Here is a 24,034-nt window from a genome sequence, read left to right as displayed (position 1 = left end):
GTAAAGACTATAGACTATTCTATAGTCCAGACTATAGACTTTTCTATAGTCCAGACTATAGACTATTCTATAGTCCAGACTATAGACTATTCTATAGTAAAGACTATATACTATTGTATAGTCCAGACTATATAATATTGTATAGTCCAGACTATATACTATTGTATAGTCCAGATTGTAAACTATTGTATAGTCCAGATTGTAAACTATTCCATAGTCCGTTAAGAGAAGGGGTTTCCCCTTTAACATTTTGTTACAAAAAAATATTCTTAAAAAAACTAGTAAAATCCGTTTTTGTGGTTTTCCTAGGAAATTTAAAACAAAATTTTTAGTTTTCTTAATAAACTCAAAAATAGGTTTAATTTTTTAAATAAAAAACTAGCTACCAATTCTCACGTCTGAAAAAACCCTTAATAAATTCTGAAAAAAAATTGTACAAGGTCGGCTATTTAGCAAAATAAACCAACCGCAATTATAAGACTCAATCATGCATTATCAATTTAAATAAAAACACAATTTTTTGCACGAAAAAAAATACTTTTTAAAAAAACAAAATTATTCTCAGAATTTATTGGTCAAAAGTACAACAACATAGTCATTACTACTGAATGAATTTGAAAAGTTGAGAAAAAGAACTGATAACCGGTAAAATAAAAAAACAATTTACAAACCTAACTGATAATACAGATAATTAAAGCTTAAACGATCGCTCTCAACAAGAATTTGTTATTATCACTAGAATTAATTGTTTATACAATAAAAATGTCTCTGAATTGATCTTTTTGAGGAGAGCATTCTACTGTGTGCATGATGATCTTTAAGTAAAAGATAGAATAACACTCTCATTAAGTTGGTGGGTGTAAGTGTATGTGTGTCTGTTATTTGGTTATTGGTTGATTTGATTGTTGTATTCGATTTATTTTGAGACAAAATTTTTCATTTATATTACGATCGCATTTATGCTGCATTGTATTAGTTGAGCTTTTGCTCTGATCGCGTACGCACGTTTTAAGAAATATTCAAAATATTGAAATACCATTCCCGGTGGTTTGGTATTAGTGTTATATAAATATCCTGCAGTTTCTGTATGTGAAACTGTTATAAGGATCCTGAATTTAAAATTGTGTGAAAAAAAAACTTAATGGAAAAAAATTAAATTGAGAAATTTTGTATTAGAAAAAGTGAGTGAGATTAATTATATTTATAAAAATAATAAATTTACAAAAACAATTTTAAAAAATTTTAAGAAAAAATTAAAGAAAAACTTGAAAATAACACAAATTTTAATAAAATGAACTGTAAATAATAAAATTTTAAAAAAATATCTAAAATTTTCAAAAATTGTGGAAAATGTTGTAAATTTTAGTAGAAAATTAATTTAAAATTTTAAAAATTTTGTGAAAATCAATTTTAATAAATTTTAAATTTTTTTTAAAAAAGCAGACAGAGTGACCTATCTTTTGTTATAAAAAAAATATAAATTTTCAATCAAATATGACTAAAAAATTTACATTAATTTTACCTTGCACTGTACAACTGCACTTGTTTACATTTTTCAATTGTTTTTTTTTTAACTTTTCTCGATTCTTTATAAAAATTACAAAAAATATATTAAAATTTTAAAATAATATTGCCATTTTTGAAAACTAGACACTGTGACCTTTCATTTGATATAAAATACTTATATATTATCATGGAAATATATATTAAAAATGGACGCCAAATTGTACATTGCACTGTAAATTGTAATTTTTGACTTTATTTGATTATTTTATTATTAATTTAAAACTGTATTAAAATTTAAAACAAAATTAACATTTTCGGAAAGCAGACACTATGACCTTTCATTTGGTATATAATACTTATACTTTTTCATGCAAATATATCATAAAAACGGGCGTCAAATTGTACATTGCACTGTAAAACTGTAATTTTTGACTTTATTTGATTATTTTATAATAAATTTAAAAACATATTTAGTTTTTGAAAGAAACTTAACATTTTTGAAAAGTAGACATCATGACCTTTCTTTCGATATAAAATACTTATACCTTTTTCCGTAAAATATCTTAAAAATGGACGTCGAATTGTACATTGTACTGTAAAACTGCAGTAGTTAATATTTCTCAATTGTTTTTTGACATTTCTCGGTACTTTTTAAAAATTACAAAGAATGTATTAAAATTTGGAAATGAAATCAACATTTTTGAAAAGTAGACTCTATGACCTTTCATTTGATATAAAATACTTACAGTTTTTCATCACAATATAACTTAAAAATGGACTCCAATTTTGCATTGCACTGTAAAACTGTAATTTTTGACTTTATTTAATTGTTTTACAATAAATTGAAAAGCGTATAAGACTTTTGAAATAAAATTAACATTTTTGAAAAGTATACACTAAGACCTTTCATTTGGTATATAATACTTATACTTTTTCATGCAAATATATCATTAAAACGGCCGTCAAATTGTACATTGCACTGTAAAACTGTAATTTTTGACTTTATTTGATTATTTTACAATAAATTGAAAAGCATATAATATTTTTGAGGTAAAATTAACATTTTTAAAAAGTATACACTAAGACCTTTCATTTGGTATATAATACTTATACTTTTTCATGCAAATATATCATTAAAACGGCCGTCAAATTGTACATTACACTGTAAAACTGTAATTTTTGACTTTATTTGATTATTTTATTATAATTTGAAAAACAAATATTATTTTTGAAATAAAATTAACATTTTTAAAAAGTAGACACTTTGACCTTTCATTTGATATATAATTTGTATAGCTTTTCTTTTCTCTTAGAACTACAAAGTGTTCTTCAACTTTACTATTTAGCAGAAAATTTTTTATAAATTTAAAAACTTTTGTTGAAAAATTTTAACAAATTCGTTTGAAAACTTTTAAAATTTTACAAAATTTATATGGAATTTTCTAAAAACAAGTTTTCTTATTGAAAATCTTGCAAAATATTGAAAATTTTAATAAAATTTTTCAAGAAAATTTGAAATTTTAAAGAATTTAACACTTTTTTTTAGATCTAAAACAGTTTAAGCTTTTTAAAGCTTTTATTAGATATTCTATTTACTTGATTGTTTATAAAACTAATTGTTATTCAAAAATATTTTTTAATTATGTTTTCTTTTGAATATTTTAATAAAAATGGTTATTCAACTTAAACTTTGAAACACTAACCCATAAAAAACTTTAAATCAAGGTAAACTCACATGCAAATAGTTCCTGTGTTGCCATTTATGGATTTGTTTGTAATAAGTTTTTGTTTTTTAATAATATATTAAAAGCTTTTGATTCTTTTATATTTAAATATTAAAAACTATTTCTGACATAATTATTTAAACTATTCTTTTAATAAATAATAGAAACTTTTAAAACTTTATCACTGTTAATTAACAATAAAGTTCGAAATGTCTATACAACCTTTCCGGAAAGCTTTAACTTTAATCTTTTATACTTTTATTCTAAAAGCATAATACTTTATCTACCATTTCTCCAAGTTCTGATTATATTGATGCATAAGTTTGAAATTTGGGAATAAACAAAATCTGCCAAATTCTCAAGCTTTTCAAATCTGTATTATTTAAATAGATATTTCGAAGCTTTTGATAGCTTAAGCTTTCTGCTAATAAAAAATTCTAAAAGCTTGAGTTCTCCTCTAATTATATACCAAATTTTGTAAAAATCAGGTTATGGGTTCTAAAGTTGTAAACATTTAAAATATTGTCTTTTTGTCTATGAAAATGTTTATTTTTGAAAGTTCTTGATTGCAAAGCTTTTTAATTGTTCTATATAAAAGTGTTAAAGTTTTTTTAAGGATTAAGGAAAAATATTTCTATAGAATTTAGTCTTAATTTTTTCCTACAAATAAAGCTCTAGCTCATTTTGTTCTAAGTTAAATAGTTGTATAAAAAGCTTTTATTTATTTTTATTTTAAAGCTTTAAAAAGCTAGATTTTTCTACTTTCGATGAATTCTGAAAGCTTAACATTACTTCGCCTTATATTCAATATTTTGAGCAGATCCAGGGAAAGATTGAGAAGTTTTACAACAACAAATAGTAGCATAGAAAATTGTCTATAAATTTATTTAATACTTATTTTAAAGCTTTGAAAAGTTGGATTTCAATATCTTTGATCCATTCTAAAAGCTTAACTTTTCTTTCAGTTATAAATATATATTCTTTCATAATATATTTTAAAGCTTTAAAAAGCTCAATAGTTTTGTTTTTTATACATTTTGAAACCTTTTAAAATGGCTTATCTATAACATCTATTTATCATTTTACTAAACTTTAAAAGCTTTATAATTGATCTTATATTTGCTATTTTATTTAAGCAATTTAAATAACCTCAATATTATATCGTTTGATTGAAAGTTTATTGAAATTTGTTTTTATTTTTTTTATCAAAATCCTTCAATCTTAATTGAAAACTAGCATCTCCATTCAATAACGATTTAAGCACGCATTCAAAAGTGACAAATTATATTTGCTACTAATTGAAATTATTTGTTTGGACAATTGTTCAATTATCAATTGTAATTAATTATAGAAAAAAAAAAACAAATACATATGCAAATAATTTTAGAAATAAATTAAACCTGACAATAAACTTGACATTTTTTTTTAAATAAAAAAGGAATTATAAATTTATAATAAAAATTTCTGGTAGAATTAAAAAGTTTAAATTTTAGATATGATATAAGATTAGAAATCGGTTTTTTTTTGCATTCAAACACACCTTTTAGTTTTTAACAGGGATGGTAAATTGAAATTGTTAAATAGTGCTAACATACCTAGACTATAGATTAGACTATAAACTATAGACTACATACAAGATTATAGACTACACTATAAAATAGACTATAGACAAGACTATAGTCTATATTCTAGTGTAGTCTATAGTCTAGTCTAGTATACAGTCTAGTCTATAATCTAGTCTATAGTCCAGTCTATAGTCTAGTCTATAATCTAGTCTATAGTTCAGTCTATAGTCTAGTCTATAGTCTAGTCTATAGTCTAGTCTATAGTCTAGTCTATAGTCTAGTCTATAGTCTAGTCTATAGTCTAGTCTATAGTCTAGTCTATAGTCTAGTCTATAGTCTAGTCTATAGTCTAGTCTATAGTCTAGTCTATAGTCTAGTCTATAGTCTAGTCTATAGTCTAGTCTATAGTCTAGTCTATAGTCTAGTCTATAGTCTAGTCTGGTTTATAGTCTGGTCTATAGTCTAGTCTATAGTCTAATCTAAAGTCTAGTACATAGTCTGGTCTATAGTACAGTCTATAGTCAATGGTTTAAAATATAGTCTAATCTATAGTCTATAGGCTAGAATGTAGTCTTATCTATATACTAGACTATGGCCTAGTCTACTATACTATATTCTAGGCCATAGATGAGACTATTGACTAGACTATAGATTAGACTATAGATCATATATTATATATTAGATAAGATCTATGAACGTTATAATTCTATAATATTTATTAATTTTTGAGCATTCTTCTCTTCCAGATATTCTGAAAACTTCTCATTAGAAACACAAACTTAAACCCCTAAAATGAGAGGCCTTAGCCTAATAATAGTGCTAGTGGCATTGGTACAATGGAGTTGCGGTTACAGTGCCTACAATAGACGTGCTGCTGATTGTGGTTCCTATGGTGCCTGCCCTTATACACCAGGCAGTAGTGCTCAATACACTTCTTCCTACACTCAATCATCTTCGTCGTCGTCGGCATCGTCCTCTTCGTCTTCATCATATGGCTATGGCTCGTGCTGTAGTCTCAACAGCTGGGCTTATGCACACATCGATGATATTAGACAATTTGCCAATCGTCTAAGGCAGGAATATAATAGCATGTCTTCCGGTTCTACCTCAGGCTATAGTACTACCTATACTCCTTGGTCGGGTAAGTTTTGAATTGATAATTTCGGACAGAATTGTTAATTGTAATTGTTGGTTGTTTTTTGTCTTTTAGAGAGTATTATCAGTTTGACCGGTAAAACTTCTGGGGAATTGGATGCCATTTGCCGTTTCCAAAGCGAACAATTGGTTAATGATATGCGCAATGGTTTGGTCTCTTATAGCGTTATTGGTCAACCCAATTTCTTTGAATGGAAATCTTCGGATATTTTGCAAAAATATGCCGTAGCTGGTGTTGATTATGGTCAACAGCAATCTTTGAATTTAGACTTGTCTAATTTCGATGATGTTAAGACCTACAATTATCCCGCTGAAGTTAAGGTGGTCGATGGTAAGACCATTGTTGTGCACAGAAATGTTACCGAAGCACATAAGAGCGGTGGAGAAGGTACTTTTGAAAATCCCTACATTACGGTGGTCAAGAGAAATCGTACTGTTGTTACCACTAACACAGTGCCCGTATACACTGGCTCTTATAACACTGGCAGTTCCTACGGTTCCTCCAATGCTGGCTATACTACTGGCGGTCAGGTTTATGTTCCCGGCGGCAGTACTGTTGTTACCCGCAAGAAGACCGTTTATGATTGGGTTAATCAAAATATGGAACCCAGCGTAGTGGGTTATAGTCCAGTGGTTAATGTTGATTCCCATTGGGGTACCAGCTCCAATTTATACAAACCTCCTGTACATATACCTGTAGATACTTCCACTAAGTCCGAAGTTGAAACTTTCGGAACTGGTTCTCATGTTTATCAGCCCAGCTATAGTCCCGGCTCTACTGTTACTGTCAGACGCTACAATAAGACTATTATTACCAATGCTGATGGTACTGTTGTCTCTGGTTCTGAGAGTCATAAGAAATGGGTTGATGGTAAATTGGTTTATGACACTGAACGTCCCTTCGGTGAGTGGACTGTGCCACGTGATGAGGAATGGAAACGTGAGGAACGTGAACGTTTCTTCTGGTTCTTGACCTCGGGCAATATTACCCCTCAAAGTTTGGAAGCTTGGCAAAGGCAACAGGAAGAAAGACTTTTGGCTTTGGCTGAACGTTATCACTGTACTGTAGAAGAGATCCAGGATTGGCATCGCAAAGAATTGGAACGTTATCGTGTGTTGTTGGGTCAATATCGTGCCCAAACTAATGATGACACCACCTGGAAACGCATGGAACGTGGTCGTCTTGATTGGTTGATCCATCAGAACAGTGTTACTCGCGATGAATTGGAAAGATGGCAAAGAGAAAATGCCGATAAACTGGCTCAATTGGCCCGTCAATACAGAATCACTGTAGATGAATTGAAGACCTGGCAAATTGAGGAATTGGATCGTTTGTATGTTTTCTTCAATGATCAAAACAATTCCATGATTTCCCGTCCCAATACTGAATCTCTAACACGCACTAGTGAACAAGAACGCTTGGAGGAATTGATTAGACAACACAATGCCACCATTGATCAGTTGCAAAATTCCATTAAAATGGATCAACAAAAACTATCCGATCTCTCGCTCAAATACCGTGGTAATGTAGGCGATTTGGAAAAATGGCTTAAAGGAGAATTGTCGCGCTTGGGTGGCATCATCACCGAACAACGCAATGAAATGACTCGCATCACTGAATGGCAAAAGACAGAACGTGATCGTTTGGAGAATATTGTCAAGAATCATCGCGGTTCTGTGGGCAATATTGATGAACAAATGGCTAAGGATCGCATTTATTTGCAAACATTGGCCAGTAAATATCATGTCAGCATTGAGGAAGTCGAGAAGTGGCAAAGACAAGAACTGGAACGTTTGCAGAAGGAGGGTCAATTGCAAATTGAATTGGGCATTAAGGAATGGCAAATGAGAGAACATGAAAATCTCAAGAAACTCATTGCCCAAAACGATCTTACCGTAGAGGAATTCCAAAACCAAATTGTCAATGATCGTCAGAAATTGCAAAACTTGGCCAGCACTTACAATGTGCAGGTTAACGAGATCCAAGAATGGCTGAGAAAGGAAATAAATGAATTAAAGAATGAAGGTTTCCTCAATGAGGTCAAAAAAGAATTGGCCGAATGGCAGCAACAGGAAAGACAACGTCTTTTGCTTATTGTCCAACAAAGCCAGGCTACTGTACAGGATTTGGAGCTTAAGATCAAAACCGATCAAAGCCATTTGAATCAATTGGCTGCCAACTATAATGTGCAAGTAAGTTGTTTTTTTGAGGAATTTTGTAAAAGAGAAATTTTCCTTATAATTTTTGTTAAATTTCTTAGGTTTCTGAAATCGAAGAATGGCTTAAGAAGGAACTTATGCGTCTACAATCTCAAGGCTTAGTTAAGGCTGAAGATCTTAAGGACTGGCAAAAGGCCGAAAGAGAACAAATGCTTATTTTGTTGCAAAACAACCAATTGACCATTGAAGAATTCGAACGCAAGTTATTGTCTGATCGTCAAAAATTAGCCGATTTGGCTAAAATGTACAATGTCAAGACCACCGAAATTGAAACCTGGATTAAGAAGGAAGGTGAACGTTTGCAAACCATGGGCTTGTTGCAATTGCAAGAACAATTGAACAATTGGCAGAAGATTGAACGTGAGCGTATCATGAATTTGGTGCAACAAAACAATCTTTCCATCAAGGAATTGGAGGAGAAGATCGAGAATGATCAAACTCATTTGTATAGCACAGCTCATCAACATCAAGTGCGTGTTGAAGAGATTGAGGAATGGATCAAGAAGGAAATACAAAGATTGCAAGCTGAAGGTTTGGTAGAATTGGAGAAATTGAAGGACTGGCAAAACGAATGGAGAGGCAACTTAACCAATATGGTTAAGGAACGTGACTTTACTGTAGAAGAATTCCATAAATGGTTGTTGGAAGATCGTTCCCGCCTGCAAGCCTTGGCCATGCAACACAATGTCAAGATTGAGGAAATCGAAACTTGGGTTAAGAATGAAGAACAAAGATTTGTAGCCATGGGTTTGCTAAAGCCCAATGAGAAGCTCACCAACTGGCAAGAGGTAGAAAGACGCTATTTGGAACGTATTACCCAAGAACAATATCAATCTACCGAACAATTGGAACAGAGATTAAGACAAGATCGTGAACTACTAGAGAAATTGGCTAGAGATTATCAAATCCAAGTAGAGGAGATCGAATCATGGATGAAGAAAGAATTGGCTAGATTACGCGATGAAGGTCAATTGCAAATCGATAACTTAACTTCCTGGCAAATAGCCGAAAGAGAACGTTTAGATGCTCTCTTGAAACAAAACAAACAATGGTCGGTGGAAGAATTTGAACAGGTGCTGAGACAAGATAGAGATCATATGCAAAAGACCGCTTTCCAATATCACACCTCTGTGGAGGAAATTGAAAAATGGATTCAAAGTGAGGTCAATCGTTTGCAACAACAAGGCAAATTGAATATTGAGAAAATGACCCAATGGCAAAAGGAACAACAGCAACGTATACTTAATCTCTTGCAACAACAGTCCAGCATTACTGTAGAAGAATTCCAGGTTAAGATACAAAAGGACAGAACTTTCCTCATGAACTTGGCCAGACAATATCATGTCAATGTCAACGAAGTAGAAGAATATGTCCAGAAGGTCATACAAGATTTGAAGGAAAAGGGCAAATTCGAATTGGAACAATTGAAGGGCTGGCAAATAGCCGAACGTGATTATATACTTAATCTCATTAAGCAGCATAAGAACGAATGGACTACCAAGGAGTATGAGGATAAATTGAAGAGCGATCGTGATCATTTGACCCAATTGGCCGATTATTATCGTGTTAATGTTAAGGAAGTGGAAGAATGGATGATCCGTGAACTTTTGCGTTTAAGAAAGGAGACCAGTGAACAAATTGCCAAGCTGTCCGCCTGGCAAGTAGCCGAATTGGAAAGACTTAAGCAAATGATTAGAGAAAATAATCGCTTAAACTATGTACAATTCGAAGTGGAATTGAAGAAGCAAAAGGATCATTTACTCCAACTTTCCCAACAATATTCCGTTAGTGTTACCGAAATCGAACAATGGCTGAGAGAGCAGTTGTTAAACTTAAAGACCACCGGTGAGGTTCAGGTGGAAAATCTTACAAAATGGCAAGAAGATGAACAGAAACGTTTGATTGCCTTGTGTTTGCAACAGCAAAGAGAAATCACCAACGAGGAGTTTGAGCAACAATTGAGAAGAGATAGAGAGAGATTGCAAAAACTTGCCAACGAATACAATGTTTCGGTGCAACAAATCGAACAATGGATGAAGGATGAATTGCAAAGACTGAAGAATTCCGGTTTAGTACAAGTGGAACAATTGTCCTATTGGCAAAAGATTGAAAGAGAACGTTTGCAAGATTGGTTAAAGCAACAGAATAAGGCTGCCACCACCGAACAATTGGATGCTTTCATTAAACGTGACAAGGCCAGATTACAACGCATTGCTCAAGATTATCATGTTACCGTGGAAGAAATAGAATCCTGGGTGGAACAAGAAGGTGCTAGACTCCAATTATTGGGTATGGTTAAGGGACCCACCGACAAGATCTCCGACTGGGAATTCACGGAATCATGGACTAGCAAACATCCCCAAAACAACTGGAATAGTCAAGGTATGTTCACCAACGAAGAGATCTGGAAGGAACAAACCAAAGCCCATTTACAAGCTGTGGCCCAAGTTAAGCCCATGTCTTGGCAAGAATTCGAACAATATTTGAAGAATGAACGCATGCGTTGGGAACAATTTGCCAGACAATACAATGTCACCGTTGAAGAAATTGAAACCTGGCTAAGACAGGCTGCTCAAGAACTGGTGCCACAAGGTTTTATCTACGGCAAGGTGATCGTTGAAGAATGGGAAACCCATGAACAAAACCATCTACAACAATTAATCAACGATAAAATGCGCAAACAACAGCAGTGGTCCATTGAAGAATTGGAAAGACAATTGATCAATGATCGTGAATACTTGCAACGTTTGGCTCAACAGTATCACTTGACCGTGGAACAAATCATTGAATGGTATAAATTGGAATTGCAAAAGCTATTGAACCAAAGAAAAATCGTCACCGAAAACCTAACCGAATGGCAAAAGAACGAAAAGGATCGTCTTTATAATTTGATCTCACGCAATCCCTATCGTACCCAAGAACAATGGGAACAGGAAATTTTGAAAGATCAAACCACTCTTAATCGCATATGTGATCAATATCATGTTACCATCGAAGAGGTAGAGATTTGGATAAGAAACGAAATCAAACGTTTGGGTGTATTGGGTTTGATTAAGGGCTACGATCAACATTCTGGTTCTGGCGTCCAATACAGTGGCTGGCAGGAGCAGGAAAGACAAAGATTAAGAGCTATTGCTGCTGAATTGTCCATAACCGAAGAAGAGTTCTTGGAATTTATTGCCAAAGATGATTACTTCCAAAAACAATTGACCCAAATGTATGGCTGTTCTTTGGAGGAGTTAGTGCCCTTCCAAAAGGTAGTAATTGCCAATATGAATAGAGAAGGTTTGTTGGATAGAACCGTTTTGCTTAAGGTGGAACCTTGGCAAAAGACCGAAAGAGATCGTTTGTACAGTTTCATTAAGGATAAAAGCTACACTTTGGAGAATTTGAAAAACTGGCAGAAACAGGAAATGTTATTTAATGGCTTGGCTGCCAACATTGGCATTACCGCCCAAGAGTTGAAGGACTGGCAAGTGCAAGAATTCGAGCGCATACAGAAATTGGCTCAATACTATCAAATGAACCTCAATCAATTGCAAGATTTCCGTGAAAAGGAATTGCGTTTCATTACCTATATCATGCACAAGAAGACCGCCTCGGAACCCGTGCGCGTACAATGGGGTGCCAACGAAAACAGACGTTATGCTGTATTGCAACGTAAGACCGGTTTGCAAGGAGAAGAACTTGTACAATGGCGCCGCAAATTGTATCTTCTAAGTCAAGCTCGTTTGCCTTTCAGCTATGGCGGCTATGGTGGTTGGGAAAATGGTCCTGGCACCACAAATCGCACTGCCTCTAACAAGCCTTTCATCTCTAAGGATCGTGGAGATCAACCCCCCAATGTGTTCGATGAAAACATTGACAACGATGAACCCGGTGTAATGGGCTCTAAATATGTTTTGCCCTCCCCTCCTAGTGCTCAAATGAAAATGGAACCCAACCAACACTCGGGTGGCTATGGAGGTTCCCACTCCATGTCCGGCAGCTATTCCTACAGCCATGGAGCAGGACATAATCAAATGGGTTCTCAAGCCTTGACTGCCGATGATTATGGTCAACAACAAGTACAGATGGAAGATGAATTTGGTCAGCAAGTGCAGGTGGAAGATTTACAAGGCACCTTTGATGGATCTTCTTCGTCTTCGTCCTCTTCCTCTTATACTCAAGGAGGTTATGGGGGTCATGGTTATGGACATAATCGTGGTCATGGTTATGGTCATGGTAATGCATATGGTCACTCTCAAGGTCATGGTTATGGTCACGGACAAGGTCATGCCTATGGTCAACAACAGCAACAACAAGTTGAAGTAGAAGACTTAACTGGCACTTTCACCCATCAACAACCCATGCAGAGTGAAAAGCAAATCGATCAAACTGGAGTAAGTATTTTAACTCTAAATTTTTAAATATGTTTACTAATTTATTAACAATTTTTATTTTTCAATCACTTTCTTTTTTAGCAACTCGAAGTACAAGCAGAAGCTGAAAAACCCGGTCTCCTCTCCAGATGGAAAAACAAAATCTTTGGTTAATTTTAAAATACTCTTTAAGTCTTTGTAAAAAAAAGTTTTTTTCGTTGTTGTCGTAGCAGCTAAAACATAAAAATGCCATGTTTCGTTGAATTTAAGTTTAATTTGCCATTTATTTTAATTCTTTCGTTTTTTATTTAATTTCGTTTTTCGTATTTTTTAGTTTGTTTAAAATGTAGTTTTAAGATTTTTTTTCGGAAATTAAGCCACAACGAACGAAATTTTTGTATGAAAAAAAAAAAACTAAACATATATTATTAATAAATTAATATTAAATAAAGTTAAAAGTTAACTTAAATAAATATATACTAAAATAAAAGAATTTATGTGTTTAATTTAAGAACTCAAATAAGACAAGAACAGAACTAAAACAAAACTAGAAAAGATCTAGAGCAGAACTAGAATAAAACTAGATCAGAACTAGAACAGAACTAGAACAAAACGAGAACAGAACTAGAACAGAACTAGAATAGAACTAAAACAGAACTAGAACATAACTAGAACAGAACTAGAATAGAACTAGAATAGAACAAGAATAGAACTAGAATATAACTAGAATAGAACTAGAACAGAACTAGAACAGAACTAGAACAGAACTAGAACAGAACTAGAACAGAACTAGAACAGAACTAGAACAAAACGAGAACAGAACTAAAACAGAACTAAAACAGAACTAGAATAGAACTAAAACAGAACTAGAACATAACTAGAACAGAACTAGAACAGAACTAGAATAGAACTAGAATAGAACTAGAATAGAACTAGAATAGAACTAGAATAGAACTAGAATAGAAGTAGAACAGAACTAGAACAGAACTAGAACAGAACTAGAACAGAACTAGAACAGAACTAGAACAGAACTAGAACAGAACTAGAACATAACTAGAACAGAACTAGAACAGAACTAGAACAAAACGAGAACAGAACTAGAACAGAACTAGAATAGAACTAAAACAGAACTAGAACATAACTAGAACAGAACTAGAACAGAACTAGAATAGAACTAGAATAGAACTAGAATAGAACTAGAGTAGAACTAGAACAGAACTAGAACAGAACTAGAACAGAACTAGAACAGAACTAGAACAGAACTAGAACAGAACTAGAACAGAACTAGAACAGAACTAGAACAGAACTAGAACAGAACTAGAACAGAACTAGAACAGAACTAGAACAGAACTAGAACAGAACTAGAACAGAACTAGAACAGAACTAGAACAGAACTAGAACAGAACTAGAACAGAACAAGAACAAAACTAGAACAGAACTGGCCCTAGCGCTTCTAGTTTAGCCAGAAAATGGACTTTTATGTTTTCACTCAAAAAAACCGAATTTTGATGGAAAATATAAGTAATCACAGATTTTCATTGTTTTGGCCCTAGCTCCTCTAGTTTAGCCAGAAAATGGACTTTTATGTTTTCACTCAAAAAACCAAATTTTGATGGAATTTATAACTGATCACAGATTTTCATTATTTTGGCCCTAGCTCCTCTTGTTCAGCCAGAAAATGAACTTTTATGTTTTTACCCAAAAAACCTAATTTTAATGGAATTTATAAGTGATCACAGATTTTCATTGTTTTGGCCCTAGCTCCTCTAGTTAAGCCAGAAAATGGACTTTTAAGTTTCCAAAAAATCGAATTTTGATGGGAAATATGAGTGATCACAGATTTTCATTGCTTTGGTCCTAGCTCCTCTAGTTTAGCCAGAAAATGGACTTTTATGTTTTCACTCAAAAAACCGAATTTTGATGGGAAATATGAGTGATCACAAATTTTCATTGTTTTGGCCCTATCTCTTCCAGTTTAGCCAGAAAATGGACTTTTATGTTTTTACTCAAAAAACCGAATTTTGATGGGAAATATAAGTGATCACAGATTTTCATTGTTTTGGCCCTATCTCCTCTAGTTTAGCCAGAAAATAGACTTTTATATTTTCACTCATAAAACCGAATTTTGATAGAATTTGTAAGTGATCACAGATTTTCATTGCTTTGGTACTAGCTCCTCTGGTTTAGCCAGAAAATGCACTTTTATGCTTTTACTCAAAAAACCGATTTTTGATAGGAAATATAAGTGATCACAGATTTTCTTTGTTTTTGCCCTAGATCCTCTAGTTTAGCCAGAAAATGGACTTTTATGTTTTCACTCAAAAAACCGAATTTTGATAGAATTTGTAAGTGATCACAGAATTTCATTGTTTTGGCCCTAGCTCCTCTAGTTTAGCCAGAAAATCGACTTTTATGTTTTCACTCAAAAAACCGAATTTTGATGGAATTTATAAGTGATCACAGATTTTCATTGTTTTGGCCTTGCTCCTCTAGTTTAGCCAGAAAGTGGACTTTTATGTTTTCACTTAAAAAACCGATTTTTGATAGGAAATATAAGTGATCACAGATTTTCTTTATTTTGGCCCTAGCTGCTCTAGTTAAGCCAGAAAATGGGCTTTTATGTTTTCACTCAAAAATTGGAATTAAAATGAGAAATATAAGTGATCACAGATTTTCATTATTTAGAACAGAAGTAGATCGATTTTTTTTGGAATAAAACTCTTGTTATTTTTAACCTAAAATATTAATTTACTTCTTTTTATTTATATTTATTTTATATATATTTTTTCTTTAATAATTCTTTTCATAAATAATTTCTATATGTATATAAACAATATTTGTTTTAAATTTAATTTCACTTACATTTTCAATAATTTACAATTTATAATTACAATATCATTTGACATATTCTATGATTTTGTGGTGTTGTCTAGTTTGTTTTATAGAAATTTTCATTCTTATGGTTGTCAATTCAAAAAGAAGGGAAATCACAATTTTTTGTGAAAAGCTCCTTAGTTAGTGTGATTTAGGGTTTTTTTTTTTAAATAGTTCAATATTTTAAGTTTTTTTTTTTAATTATTAAATTGGTTTTGTTTTACAGTAGGGATATGTGAAGTGTATTATAAATTATACATAATGAGAAAAATAAGAATTTTAATACAAAATAAGAATTTTAATGAAAATTGTTAAACTAAATTTTTTGTAAAATTAATTAAAATCTAGAGACAGGAAGAGCTTAAAAGAGAGTTAAAATTAACAGCCTTTAAAGCAAATTTGTTAAACATTTAGTTGCTGCAACTAAAGTTTGTTAAGTCAACCAAATATATATTAGCTTAAACATTGAAATGATCATGATTTTGTTATAATAATTATAAGAAAAATCATAAAAATATTACTTTAAATAAGTAATATAAATTTGAAAATTGAATTAAAAAAATTATTTCTCTTGAAAGATTTTTTTGTTATCTGGAACGAGGCACTTGTATATATGTATTGCCAAAAGAAAATTTCAGAAATACCAAAGTTGTTTTGTCTAATAAGGTTTTCTTGATACTTGGAGCCTTATTTGGCACTTGATTGTTAAATTTCTGAAATTTTCTTTGGGTTTTGTTTTATTTAAAGGGGGAATTTATCATTTTCTTTAGTTTTTTTTGACTTCGTTTAATTGTAACAATGATATATATGTATGTATGTATATTTTCCGTAATAGTTTAGTTTCCATAACTTAAAGTTTTACACTTTTCTTTACAACAATTCAAATTAAATTTCCGTTTACTTCATCTACATCTAGCAATCAACTATAATTGCCATTTTCACCATCACTATCACCCAATTGAAAACAATTTGTCCGACTAAATGTTCCCGTGGTTCTTATACCATTACCCACATAATCGTAATCTCCATTATCTAAAATATCGTATAAACCCTCGCCAGTTTCATATAAAACTCTATTTTTCAATTGTTCTATTTGATGTAATAATTTTAAGGTTTCATGGTCCAAATTATCATCTTCCATTTTTAATTGTTGCTGTTGATCCTCATCTATATCCCATTCCAGAGACTCAGGGGTGGAAATATGCGACCATGAGTTATGCGATGAGTTACGTGTTATAGAACCCGTTCTTAACATTACTCGACTATTGGATTTTAAGAGACTACGCTTCTCACTGTAACGTTCTTTATTCTTAGTCGTTGCATTCAGCGCATCAGGTACGGCTGCTAGAGAGCTTAACGAAGCCATAGACTGATCCTCATCTTGATTCATATACTGCCACGATTCATCGGCTGATGTTTCATCTTTGGTAGTACAGCCGGCCACCATCATCATACTCAATTGACCGAAGTTTTGTTGCGGTTGCATTTGGGACTTCTGTTTAAGTAGCTGCTGGTTAAAGTGGCGTATTTGACTATATTCATGCTCCCATTCAAGATCGAGCGATGAACTGGCTCTTGAGCTGGGCACACGACTGGGTAGGTAGTTAACTGCAGTTTCTTTGGTATGGCCGGAGGTAATAAGTAGATTGTTTACGTCCAGATTTTGTAGTTGTATGTCGGAGTAACTAGAAACACAAAAGAAACAACAAGGATTAATGTCTCTAATTTGTAAAAAAAGCTCCGAAATGGAAAAAATACTAAAATATAACTAGAACAGAACAACAACACATCTAGGACAAAAATAGAACTGAACTAGAAGAGAACTAGAACAGAACTAGAACAGAACTCGAACAGAACTAGAACAGAACTAGAACAGAACTAGAACAGAACTAGAACAGAACTAGAACAGAACTAGAACAGAACTAGAACAGAACTAGAACAGAACTAGAACAGAACTAGAACAGAACTAGAACAGAACTGGCCCTAGCGCCTCTAGTTTAGCCTGAAAATGGACTTTTATGTTTTCACTCAAAAAAAAAAAAAAAACGAATTTTAATGGAAAATATAAGTAATCACAGATTTTCATTGTTTTGGCCCTAGCTCCTCTAGTTTAGCCAGAAAATGGACTTTTATGTTTTCACTCAAAAAACCGAATTTTAATGGAAAATATAAGTGATCACAGATTATTATTGTTTTGACCCTATCTCCTCTAGTTTAGCCAGAAAATGGACTTTTATGTTTTCACTCAAAAAACCAAATTTTGACGGAATTTATAACTGATCGCAGATTTTCATTATTTTGGCCCTAGCTCCTCTTGTTCAGCCAGAAAATTAACTTTTATGTTTTTACCCAAAAAACCTAATTTTGATGGAATTTATAAGTGATCACAGATTTTCATTGTTTTGGCCCTAGCTCCTTTAGTTAAGCCAGAAAATGGACTTTTAAGTTTCCAAAAAATCGAATTTTGATGGGAAATATGAGTGATCTCAGATTTTCATTGTTTTGGTCCTAGCTCCTCTAGTTTATCAAAAAATGGACTTCTATTTAACCAAAAAATGGACTTTTAAGCTTCAAAAAACCGATTTTTGATAGGAAATGTAAGTGATCACAGATTTTCTTTGTTTTGGCCCTAGCTCCTCTAGTTAAGCCAGAAAATGGACTTTTATGTTTTTACTCAAAAAACTGAATTTTGATGGAATTTATAAGTGATCACAGATTCTCATTGTTTTGGCCCTAGCTCCCCTAGTTTAGCCAGAAAATGGACTTTTATGTTTTCACTCAAAAAACCGAATTTTGATGGAAAATATGAGTGATCACAAATTATCATTATTTTGGCTGTAGCTCCTCTAGTTTAGCCAGAAAATGGACTTTTATGTTTTCACTCAAAAAACTGAATTTTGATGGAATTTATAAGTGATCACAGATTTTCATTGTTTTGGTCCTAGCTCCTCTAGTTTAGCCAGAAAATGGACTTTTATGTTTTCACTCAAAAAACTGAATTTTGATGAAATTTATAATTGATCGCAGATTTTCATTGTTTTGGTCCTAGCTCCTCTAGTTTAGCTAAAAAATGGACTTTTATGTTTTCACTCAAAAAACCGAATTTTAATGGGAAATATGAGTGATCACAGATTTTCATTATTTTGTCCCTAGCTCCTCTAGTTTAGCCAGAAAATGGACTTTTATGTCTTCACTCAAAAAACCGAATTTTGATGGGATATATGAGTGATCACAGATTTTCATTATTTTGGCCCTAGCTCCTCTAGTTTAGCCAGAAAATGGACTTTTATGTTTTCACTCAAAAAACCGAATTTTGATGGAAAATATAAGTGATCACAGATTTGCATTATTTTGGCCCTAGCTCCTCTAGTTTAGCCAGAAAATGGACTTTTATGTTTTCACTCAAAAAACAGAATTTTGATGGAAAATATGAGTGATCACAGATTTTCATTTTTTTGGCCCTAGCTCCTCTAGTTTAGCCAGAAAAAGGACTTTTATGTTTTCACTCAAAAAACAGAATTTTGACGGAATTTTTAAGTGATCACAGATTTTTATTATTGTGGCCCTAGCTCCTCTAGTTTAGCCAGAAAACGGATTTTTATGTTTTCACTCAAAAAATCGAATTTTGATGTAAAATATAAGTGATCACAGATTTTCATTGTTTTGGCCCTAGCTCCTCTAGTTTAGCCAGAAAATGGACTGTTGTGTTTTCACTCAAAAAACCGAATTTTGATGGGAAATAGGAGTGATCACAGATTTTCATTATTTTGGCCCTAGCTCCTCTAGTTTAGCCAGAAAATGGACTTTTATGTTTTTAATCAAAAAACCGATTTTTGATGGGAAATATGAGTGATCACAGATTTTCATTATTTTGACCCTAGCTCGTCTAGTTTAGCCAGAAAATGGACCTTTATGTTTTCACTCAAAAACCCGAATTTTGATGGGAAATATGAGTGATCACAGATTTTCATTATTTTGGCCCTAGCTCCTCTAGTTTAGCCAGAAAATGGACTTTTATGTTTTCACTCAAAAAACCAATTTTGATGGGATATATAAGTGATCACAGATTTTCATTGTTTTGGCCCTAGCTCCTCTAGTTTGGCCAGAAAATGGACTTTTATGTTTTCACTCAAAAAACCGAATTTTAATGGGAAATATGAGTGATCACAGATTTTCATTATTTTGGCCCTAGCTCGTCTAGTTTAGCCAGAAAATGGACTTTTATGTTTTCACTCAAAAAATCGAGTTTTGATGGAATTTGTAAGTGATCACAGATTTTCATTATTTTGGCCCTAGCTCCTCTAGTTTAGGTAGAAAATGGACTTTTATGTTTTCACTCAAAACCCCGAGTTTTGATGGGAAATATGAGTGGTCGCAGATTTTTATTATTTTGGCTCTAGCTCCTCTAGTTTAGCCAGAAAATGGACTTTTATATTTTCACTCAAAAAACCGAATTTTGATGGAAAATATGAGTGATCACAGATTTTCATTATTTTGGCCATAGCTCCTCTAGTTCAGCTAGAAAATGGACTTTTATGTTTTCACTCAAAAAACGAATTTTGATGGGATATATAAGTGATCACAGATTTTCATTGTTTTGGCCCTAGCTCCTCTAGTTTAGCCAGAAAATGGACTTTTATGTTTTCACTCAAAAAACCGAATTTTAATGGGAAATATGAGTGATCACAGATTTTCATTATTTTGGCCCTGGCTCGTCTAGTTTAGCCAGAAAATGTACTTTTATGATTTCACTCAAAAAACCGAATTTTGATGGAATTTTTAAGTGATCACAGATTTTCATTGTTTTGGCTGTAGCTCTTCTAGTTTAGACAGAAAATGGACTTTTATGTTTTTACTCAAAAAACCAAATTTTGATGGAATTTATAAGTGATCACAGATTTTCATTGTTTTGGCCCTAGCTCCTCTAGTTTAGGCAGAAAATGGACTTTTATGTTTGATGGAAAATATGAGTGATAACAGAATTTCATTATTGTGTTGCTAGCTCCTCTCGTTTAGCCAGAAAATGGACTTTTATGTTTTCACTCAAAAAACCGAATTTTAATGGAATTTATAAGTGATCACATATTTTCATTATTTTGGCCCTAGCTCCTCTAGTTTAGCCAGAAAATGGACTTTTGTGTTTTCACTCAAAAACCCGAGTTTTGATGGGAAATATGAGTGATCACAGATTTTCATTATTTTGACTCTAGCTCGTCTAGTTTAGCCAGAAAATGGACCTTTATGTTTTCACTCAAAAATCCGAATTTTGATGGGAAATATGAGTGCTCACAGATTTTCATTATTTTGGCCCTAGCTCCTCTAGTTTAGCCAGAAAATGGACTTTTATGTTTTCACTCAAAAAACCGAATTTTGATATGAAATATGAGTGATCACAGATTTTCATTATTTTGGCCATAGCTCCTCTAGTTTAGCCAGAAAATGGACTTTTATGTTTTCACTCAAAAACCCGAATTTTGATAGGAAATATGAGTGATCACAGATTTTCATTATTTTGGCCCTAGCTCCTCTAGTTTAGCCAGAAAATGGACTTTTATGTTTTCACTCAAAAACCCGAATTTTGATGGAAAATATGAGTTTTCACTCAAAAACCCGAGTTTTGATGGGAAATATGAGTGATCACAGATTTTCATTATTTTGACTCTAGCTCGTCTAGTTTAGCCAGAAAATGGACCTTTATGTTTTCACTCAAAAATCCGAATTTTGATGGGAAATATGAGTGCTCACAGCTTTTCATTACTTTGGCCCTAGCTCCTCTAGTTTAGCCAGAAAATGGACTTTCATGTTTTCACTCAAAAAACCAATTTTGATGGGATATATAAGTGATCACAGATTTTCATTGTTTTGGCCCTAGCTCCTCTAGTTTAGCCAGAAAATGGATTTTTTTGTTTTCACTCAAAAAAAAACGAATTTTAATGGAATTTATAAGTGATCACAGATTTTCATTATTTTTGCTGTAGCTCCTCTAGTTTAGCCATAAAATGCAGTTTTTTGGTTTCACTCAAAAACGTTTTCCATATTCTTGCTGACTCACCTCTCAATTTGATTTCCATTATTTAATTTGGCATAATTGGTATCCTGATGCTGCCAAAATTTATCCAAATAGTGTGAAGACTTTTTCTAAAAAGAAAAACAAAAAGACATTAAACTCCAAAGTCAATATTCTTTATTAAAGAGAACATAACACACCTTTCTTTTAAAATTCCATATACGAAATATAATATTGTGTTTTCTGTAGGAATCACTTAAGTTTGAAACTAAGTCCAAATCCTGATCATCTGTTGATTGACGCCTAAAAGTAGAGCATACATATTGAAATGTTAATAAAATATTTAGGAAATAACAAAGAGACAGCAAAAAAAAAACAATTTCTATTTACTCAAACAACATTGACAAAACAAAGAAAATAATGTTGTGCAACCTGCATATGAGTAAAGATGTTTTTATGTGTAACGTATGTTAAATAAATAAAATTATTTTCTTTGTTGTTGTTGTTGTATACCCTAGACATTTGAACTTTTTTTCTTCTTTATTTCAAAGAAAACGGAAAATAAGCAGCAAATATAGCTTAAAGGAAAGTAAAATGTGTGAATGTGAAAAAAAGTTAGCATACTTTTAGGCTATTGACCTCACATTTCTGTTGTTTTGTGTTTAAGTATACTTTATTTTCTTATTTCTCAGTTGCATGTTTTGTAGTATTTATCTTTTAGCAAAAAATTTCATGATTTTCTGGTCGTTTTTTTCGTAATTTCAAAACTATTTTTGCAAAGCATACATGTTGGTTAATCTTGTCGTAAGTTTGTGGTAAAAAGAAATGTGAATGTAATACTCAAAGGGGTAACTAAATGGAGGTGTAAACTTAAAAACATAAGGTCTAGTTCTGTTCTAGTCCTGTTCTAGTTCTGTTCTAGTTCTGTTCTAGTTCTGTTCTAGTTCTGTTCTAGTTCTGTTCTAGTTCTGTTCTAGTTCTGTTCTAGTTCTGTTCTAGTTCTGTTCTAGTTCTGTTCTAGTTCTGTTCTAGTTCTGTTCTAGTTCTGTTCTAGTTCTGTTCTAATTCTGTTCTACTTTTGTTCTAGTTCTGTTCTAGTTCTGATCTAGTTCTGTTCTAGTTCTGTTCTAGTTCTGTTCTAGTTCTCTTCAGTTTTTAAAAAAAACTCTGTTTTTCACAAGATTACTCGGAATGTTTCAACAAAGTTATCTAAGGCGCTTGCTCTGGCTCTGTTTCCCTTTCAGATTCATAACTGTTCAGTGTTTTTTTTTAATGCTAATCATAAGGATTTTATTTTATGCCAATAGAGTTAAGAGACGTTAAAAGGTTTCGTTGAAAAATGTAGGCATGATATGACTATTATTACAACTATTAAGTGACTTCGAATTAGTTCTACATCCTGTGCTACTAGCAACACTAGCACAATAACTTCCACTATAAGTCAGCATTAATAAAGCGGAAATTATATTTGCTTATATTTATTTTTTTCGGTATGCAATTAGACTAAAAGCCAAAATCAGTTTTTAGAACAACATTCACACGCCTCGCTGAGCAACGAAATAAACTCAAAATGCGTTTATGTAGATTATGTGTTGTGATGGTGAGGTAAGGAAGACAGACGTAGGAAGACCCAAGATTATAACTAGTTACAGTTTGTGTTCAGCAGTCTATAAGTAGTACGTGTATTCCATAATGATTTCTTACTTCCTTTTTAATGGTTCAAGTTTGGTTTGACCTAATTTAATGGTAAATCTTTGGCATTTAATATAGTTGTTGCTGTTGTTGCTTTATTCAGCTCCAGCAGAATTATGAGTGTATTATTTAAGATTTCCAAGAGATGATGTAGTGTAATGCAATACAATACCCTTCCAAAATAAGAAATCAAAGAAGAAAATAGCTTAAGCATACTTTAAGGATTAAAGCAGCTAAATTAATGAATGAGCAACTTTTATATTGGTGGTATGTTTAAGGCAGCAGGCGATACTCTTAGCAAATTGTTATGGGAAAAAACAAATAAGACATAATACAAAAATAAACGGAAAAGGATTTCTTCGCTTTTATTGTTATTATTAAACAACGCCTAAAATGTATGCTGCTGTTCTGTACTTTCTTTAATTAGCTGAGTAGTATGCTTTAAAAATAGACAATGGCTGCTGGGATAGAAAAGCAAGGATGATAGCCTCTAAATGGGCAAATAATAGCAAGAATTTGCTATTAGTGGTATGTTTTCCTATTCAGCAAAAACAATTTATATAACTTGTGTAAATGCCTTAAAGTAGGCAATAGTTTTTAATTAGTTTAAAACTTGTGTAGTTTTGACATTTTCGTAATGGATGTACGATGTTGTTGGGCGAAAAGTTAAATGAAAATTAAATTCAGTTAGAGGGCATTTTGGAGAGGTAAAGGAAACAATTTCAAAAATAATATTTATAGTTGTAACAAATTAAGTTTAAAGAAACTTATGAAAAACTTCATCTGAACATGAGTAGAACTAGATTAGAACTAGAACAGAATTAGAACAGAACTAGAACGGAACTAGACCAGAACTAGAACAGAACTAGAACAGAACTAGAACAGAACTAGAACAGAACTAGAACAGAACTAGAACAGAACTAGAACAGA

At 32.4% G+C, this 24,034-nt stretch overlaps 2 protein-coding genes across 3 annotated transcripts in view; one reads left to right on the top strand and one right to left on the bottom strand.

Annotated features, from left to right (window-relative positions):
* Positions 1–984: 984 nt before the first annotated feature.
* LOC111681813 (tiggrin) lies at positions 985–13,024 on the top strand. Of its 2 annotated transcripts, XM_046945944.1 has the most exons (6): positions 985–1,181; positions 5,542–5,936; positions 6,006–8,143; positions 8,212–12,376; positions 12,419–12,552; positions 12,634–13,024. In XM_046945944.1, exons 2-6 carry the CDS (start codon positions 5,588–5,590, stop codon positions 12,703–12,705), a joined length of 6,858 nt encoding a protein of 2,285 aa, XP_046801900.1. In that variant the 5' UTR covers positions 985–1,181; positions 5,542–5,587; the 3' UTR covers positions 12,706–13,024. The 2 variants fall into 2 exon arrangements, with proteins under 2 accessions (XP_046801900.1, XP_023299479.2); XM_023443711.2 differs by having other exon boundaries at positions 986–1,181; positions 8,212–12,552.
* Positions 13,025–16,140: 3,116 nt separating this feature from the next.
* LOC111681809 overlaps positions 16,141–24,034 on the bottom strand; it is a 13,473-nt gene continuing 5,579 nt past the window's right edge. The window contains exons 3-5 of the mRNA XM_046945034.1: positions 21,613–21,715; positions 21,458–21,543; positions 16,141–17,090 (exon numbers count right to left, since the gene is read on the bottom strand). Coding sequence (XP_046800990.1) covers positions 16,325–17,090; positions 21,458–21,543; positions 21,613–21,715 — 955 coding nt within the window. The 3' untranslated portion in view covers positions 16,141–16,324. The remainder of the gene's footprint in view (positions 17,091–21,457; positions 21,544–21,612; positions 21,716–24,034) is intronic.

Source organism: Lucilia cuprina, chromosome 2 (genome assembly GCF_022045245.1).
Source record: "Lucilia cuprina isolate Lc7/37 chromosome 2, ASM2204524v1, whole genome shotgun sequence".
Taxonomy (NCBI): domain Eukaryota; kingdom Metazoa; phylum Arthropoda; class Insecta; order Diptera; family Calliphoridae; genus Lucilia; species Lucilia cuprina.
This window is presented reverse-complemented; position numbering and strand designations above follow the sequence as displayed.

Excerpts from the sequence above, each read along its gene's own strand:
- LOC111681813 (XM_023443711.2), top strand. The coding sequence starts at position 5,588 with ATGAGAGGCCTTAGCCTAATAATAGTGCTAGTGGCATTGGTACAATGG. Across the intron at positions 5,937-6,005 it reads TACCTATACTCCTTGGTCGG|AGAGTATTATCAGTTTGACC; the intron begins GTAAGTTTTGAA and ends TTTGTCTTTTAG. Across the intron at positions 8,144-8,211 it reads CTGCCAACTATAATGTGCAA|GTTTCTGAAATCGAAGAATG; the intron begins GTAAGTTGTTTT and ends TAAATTTCTTAG.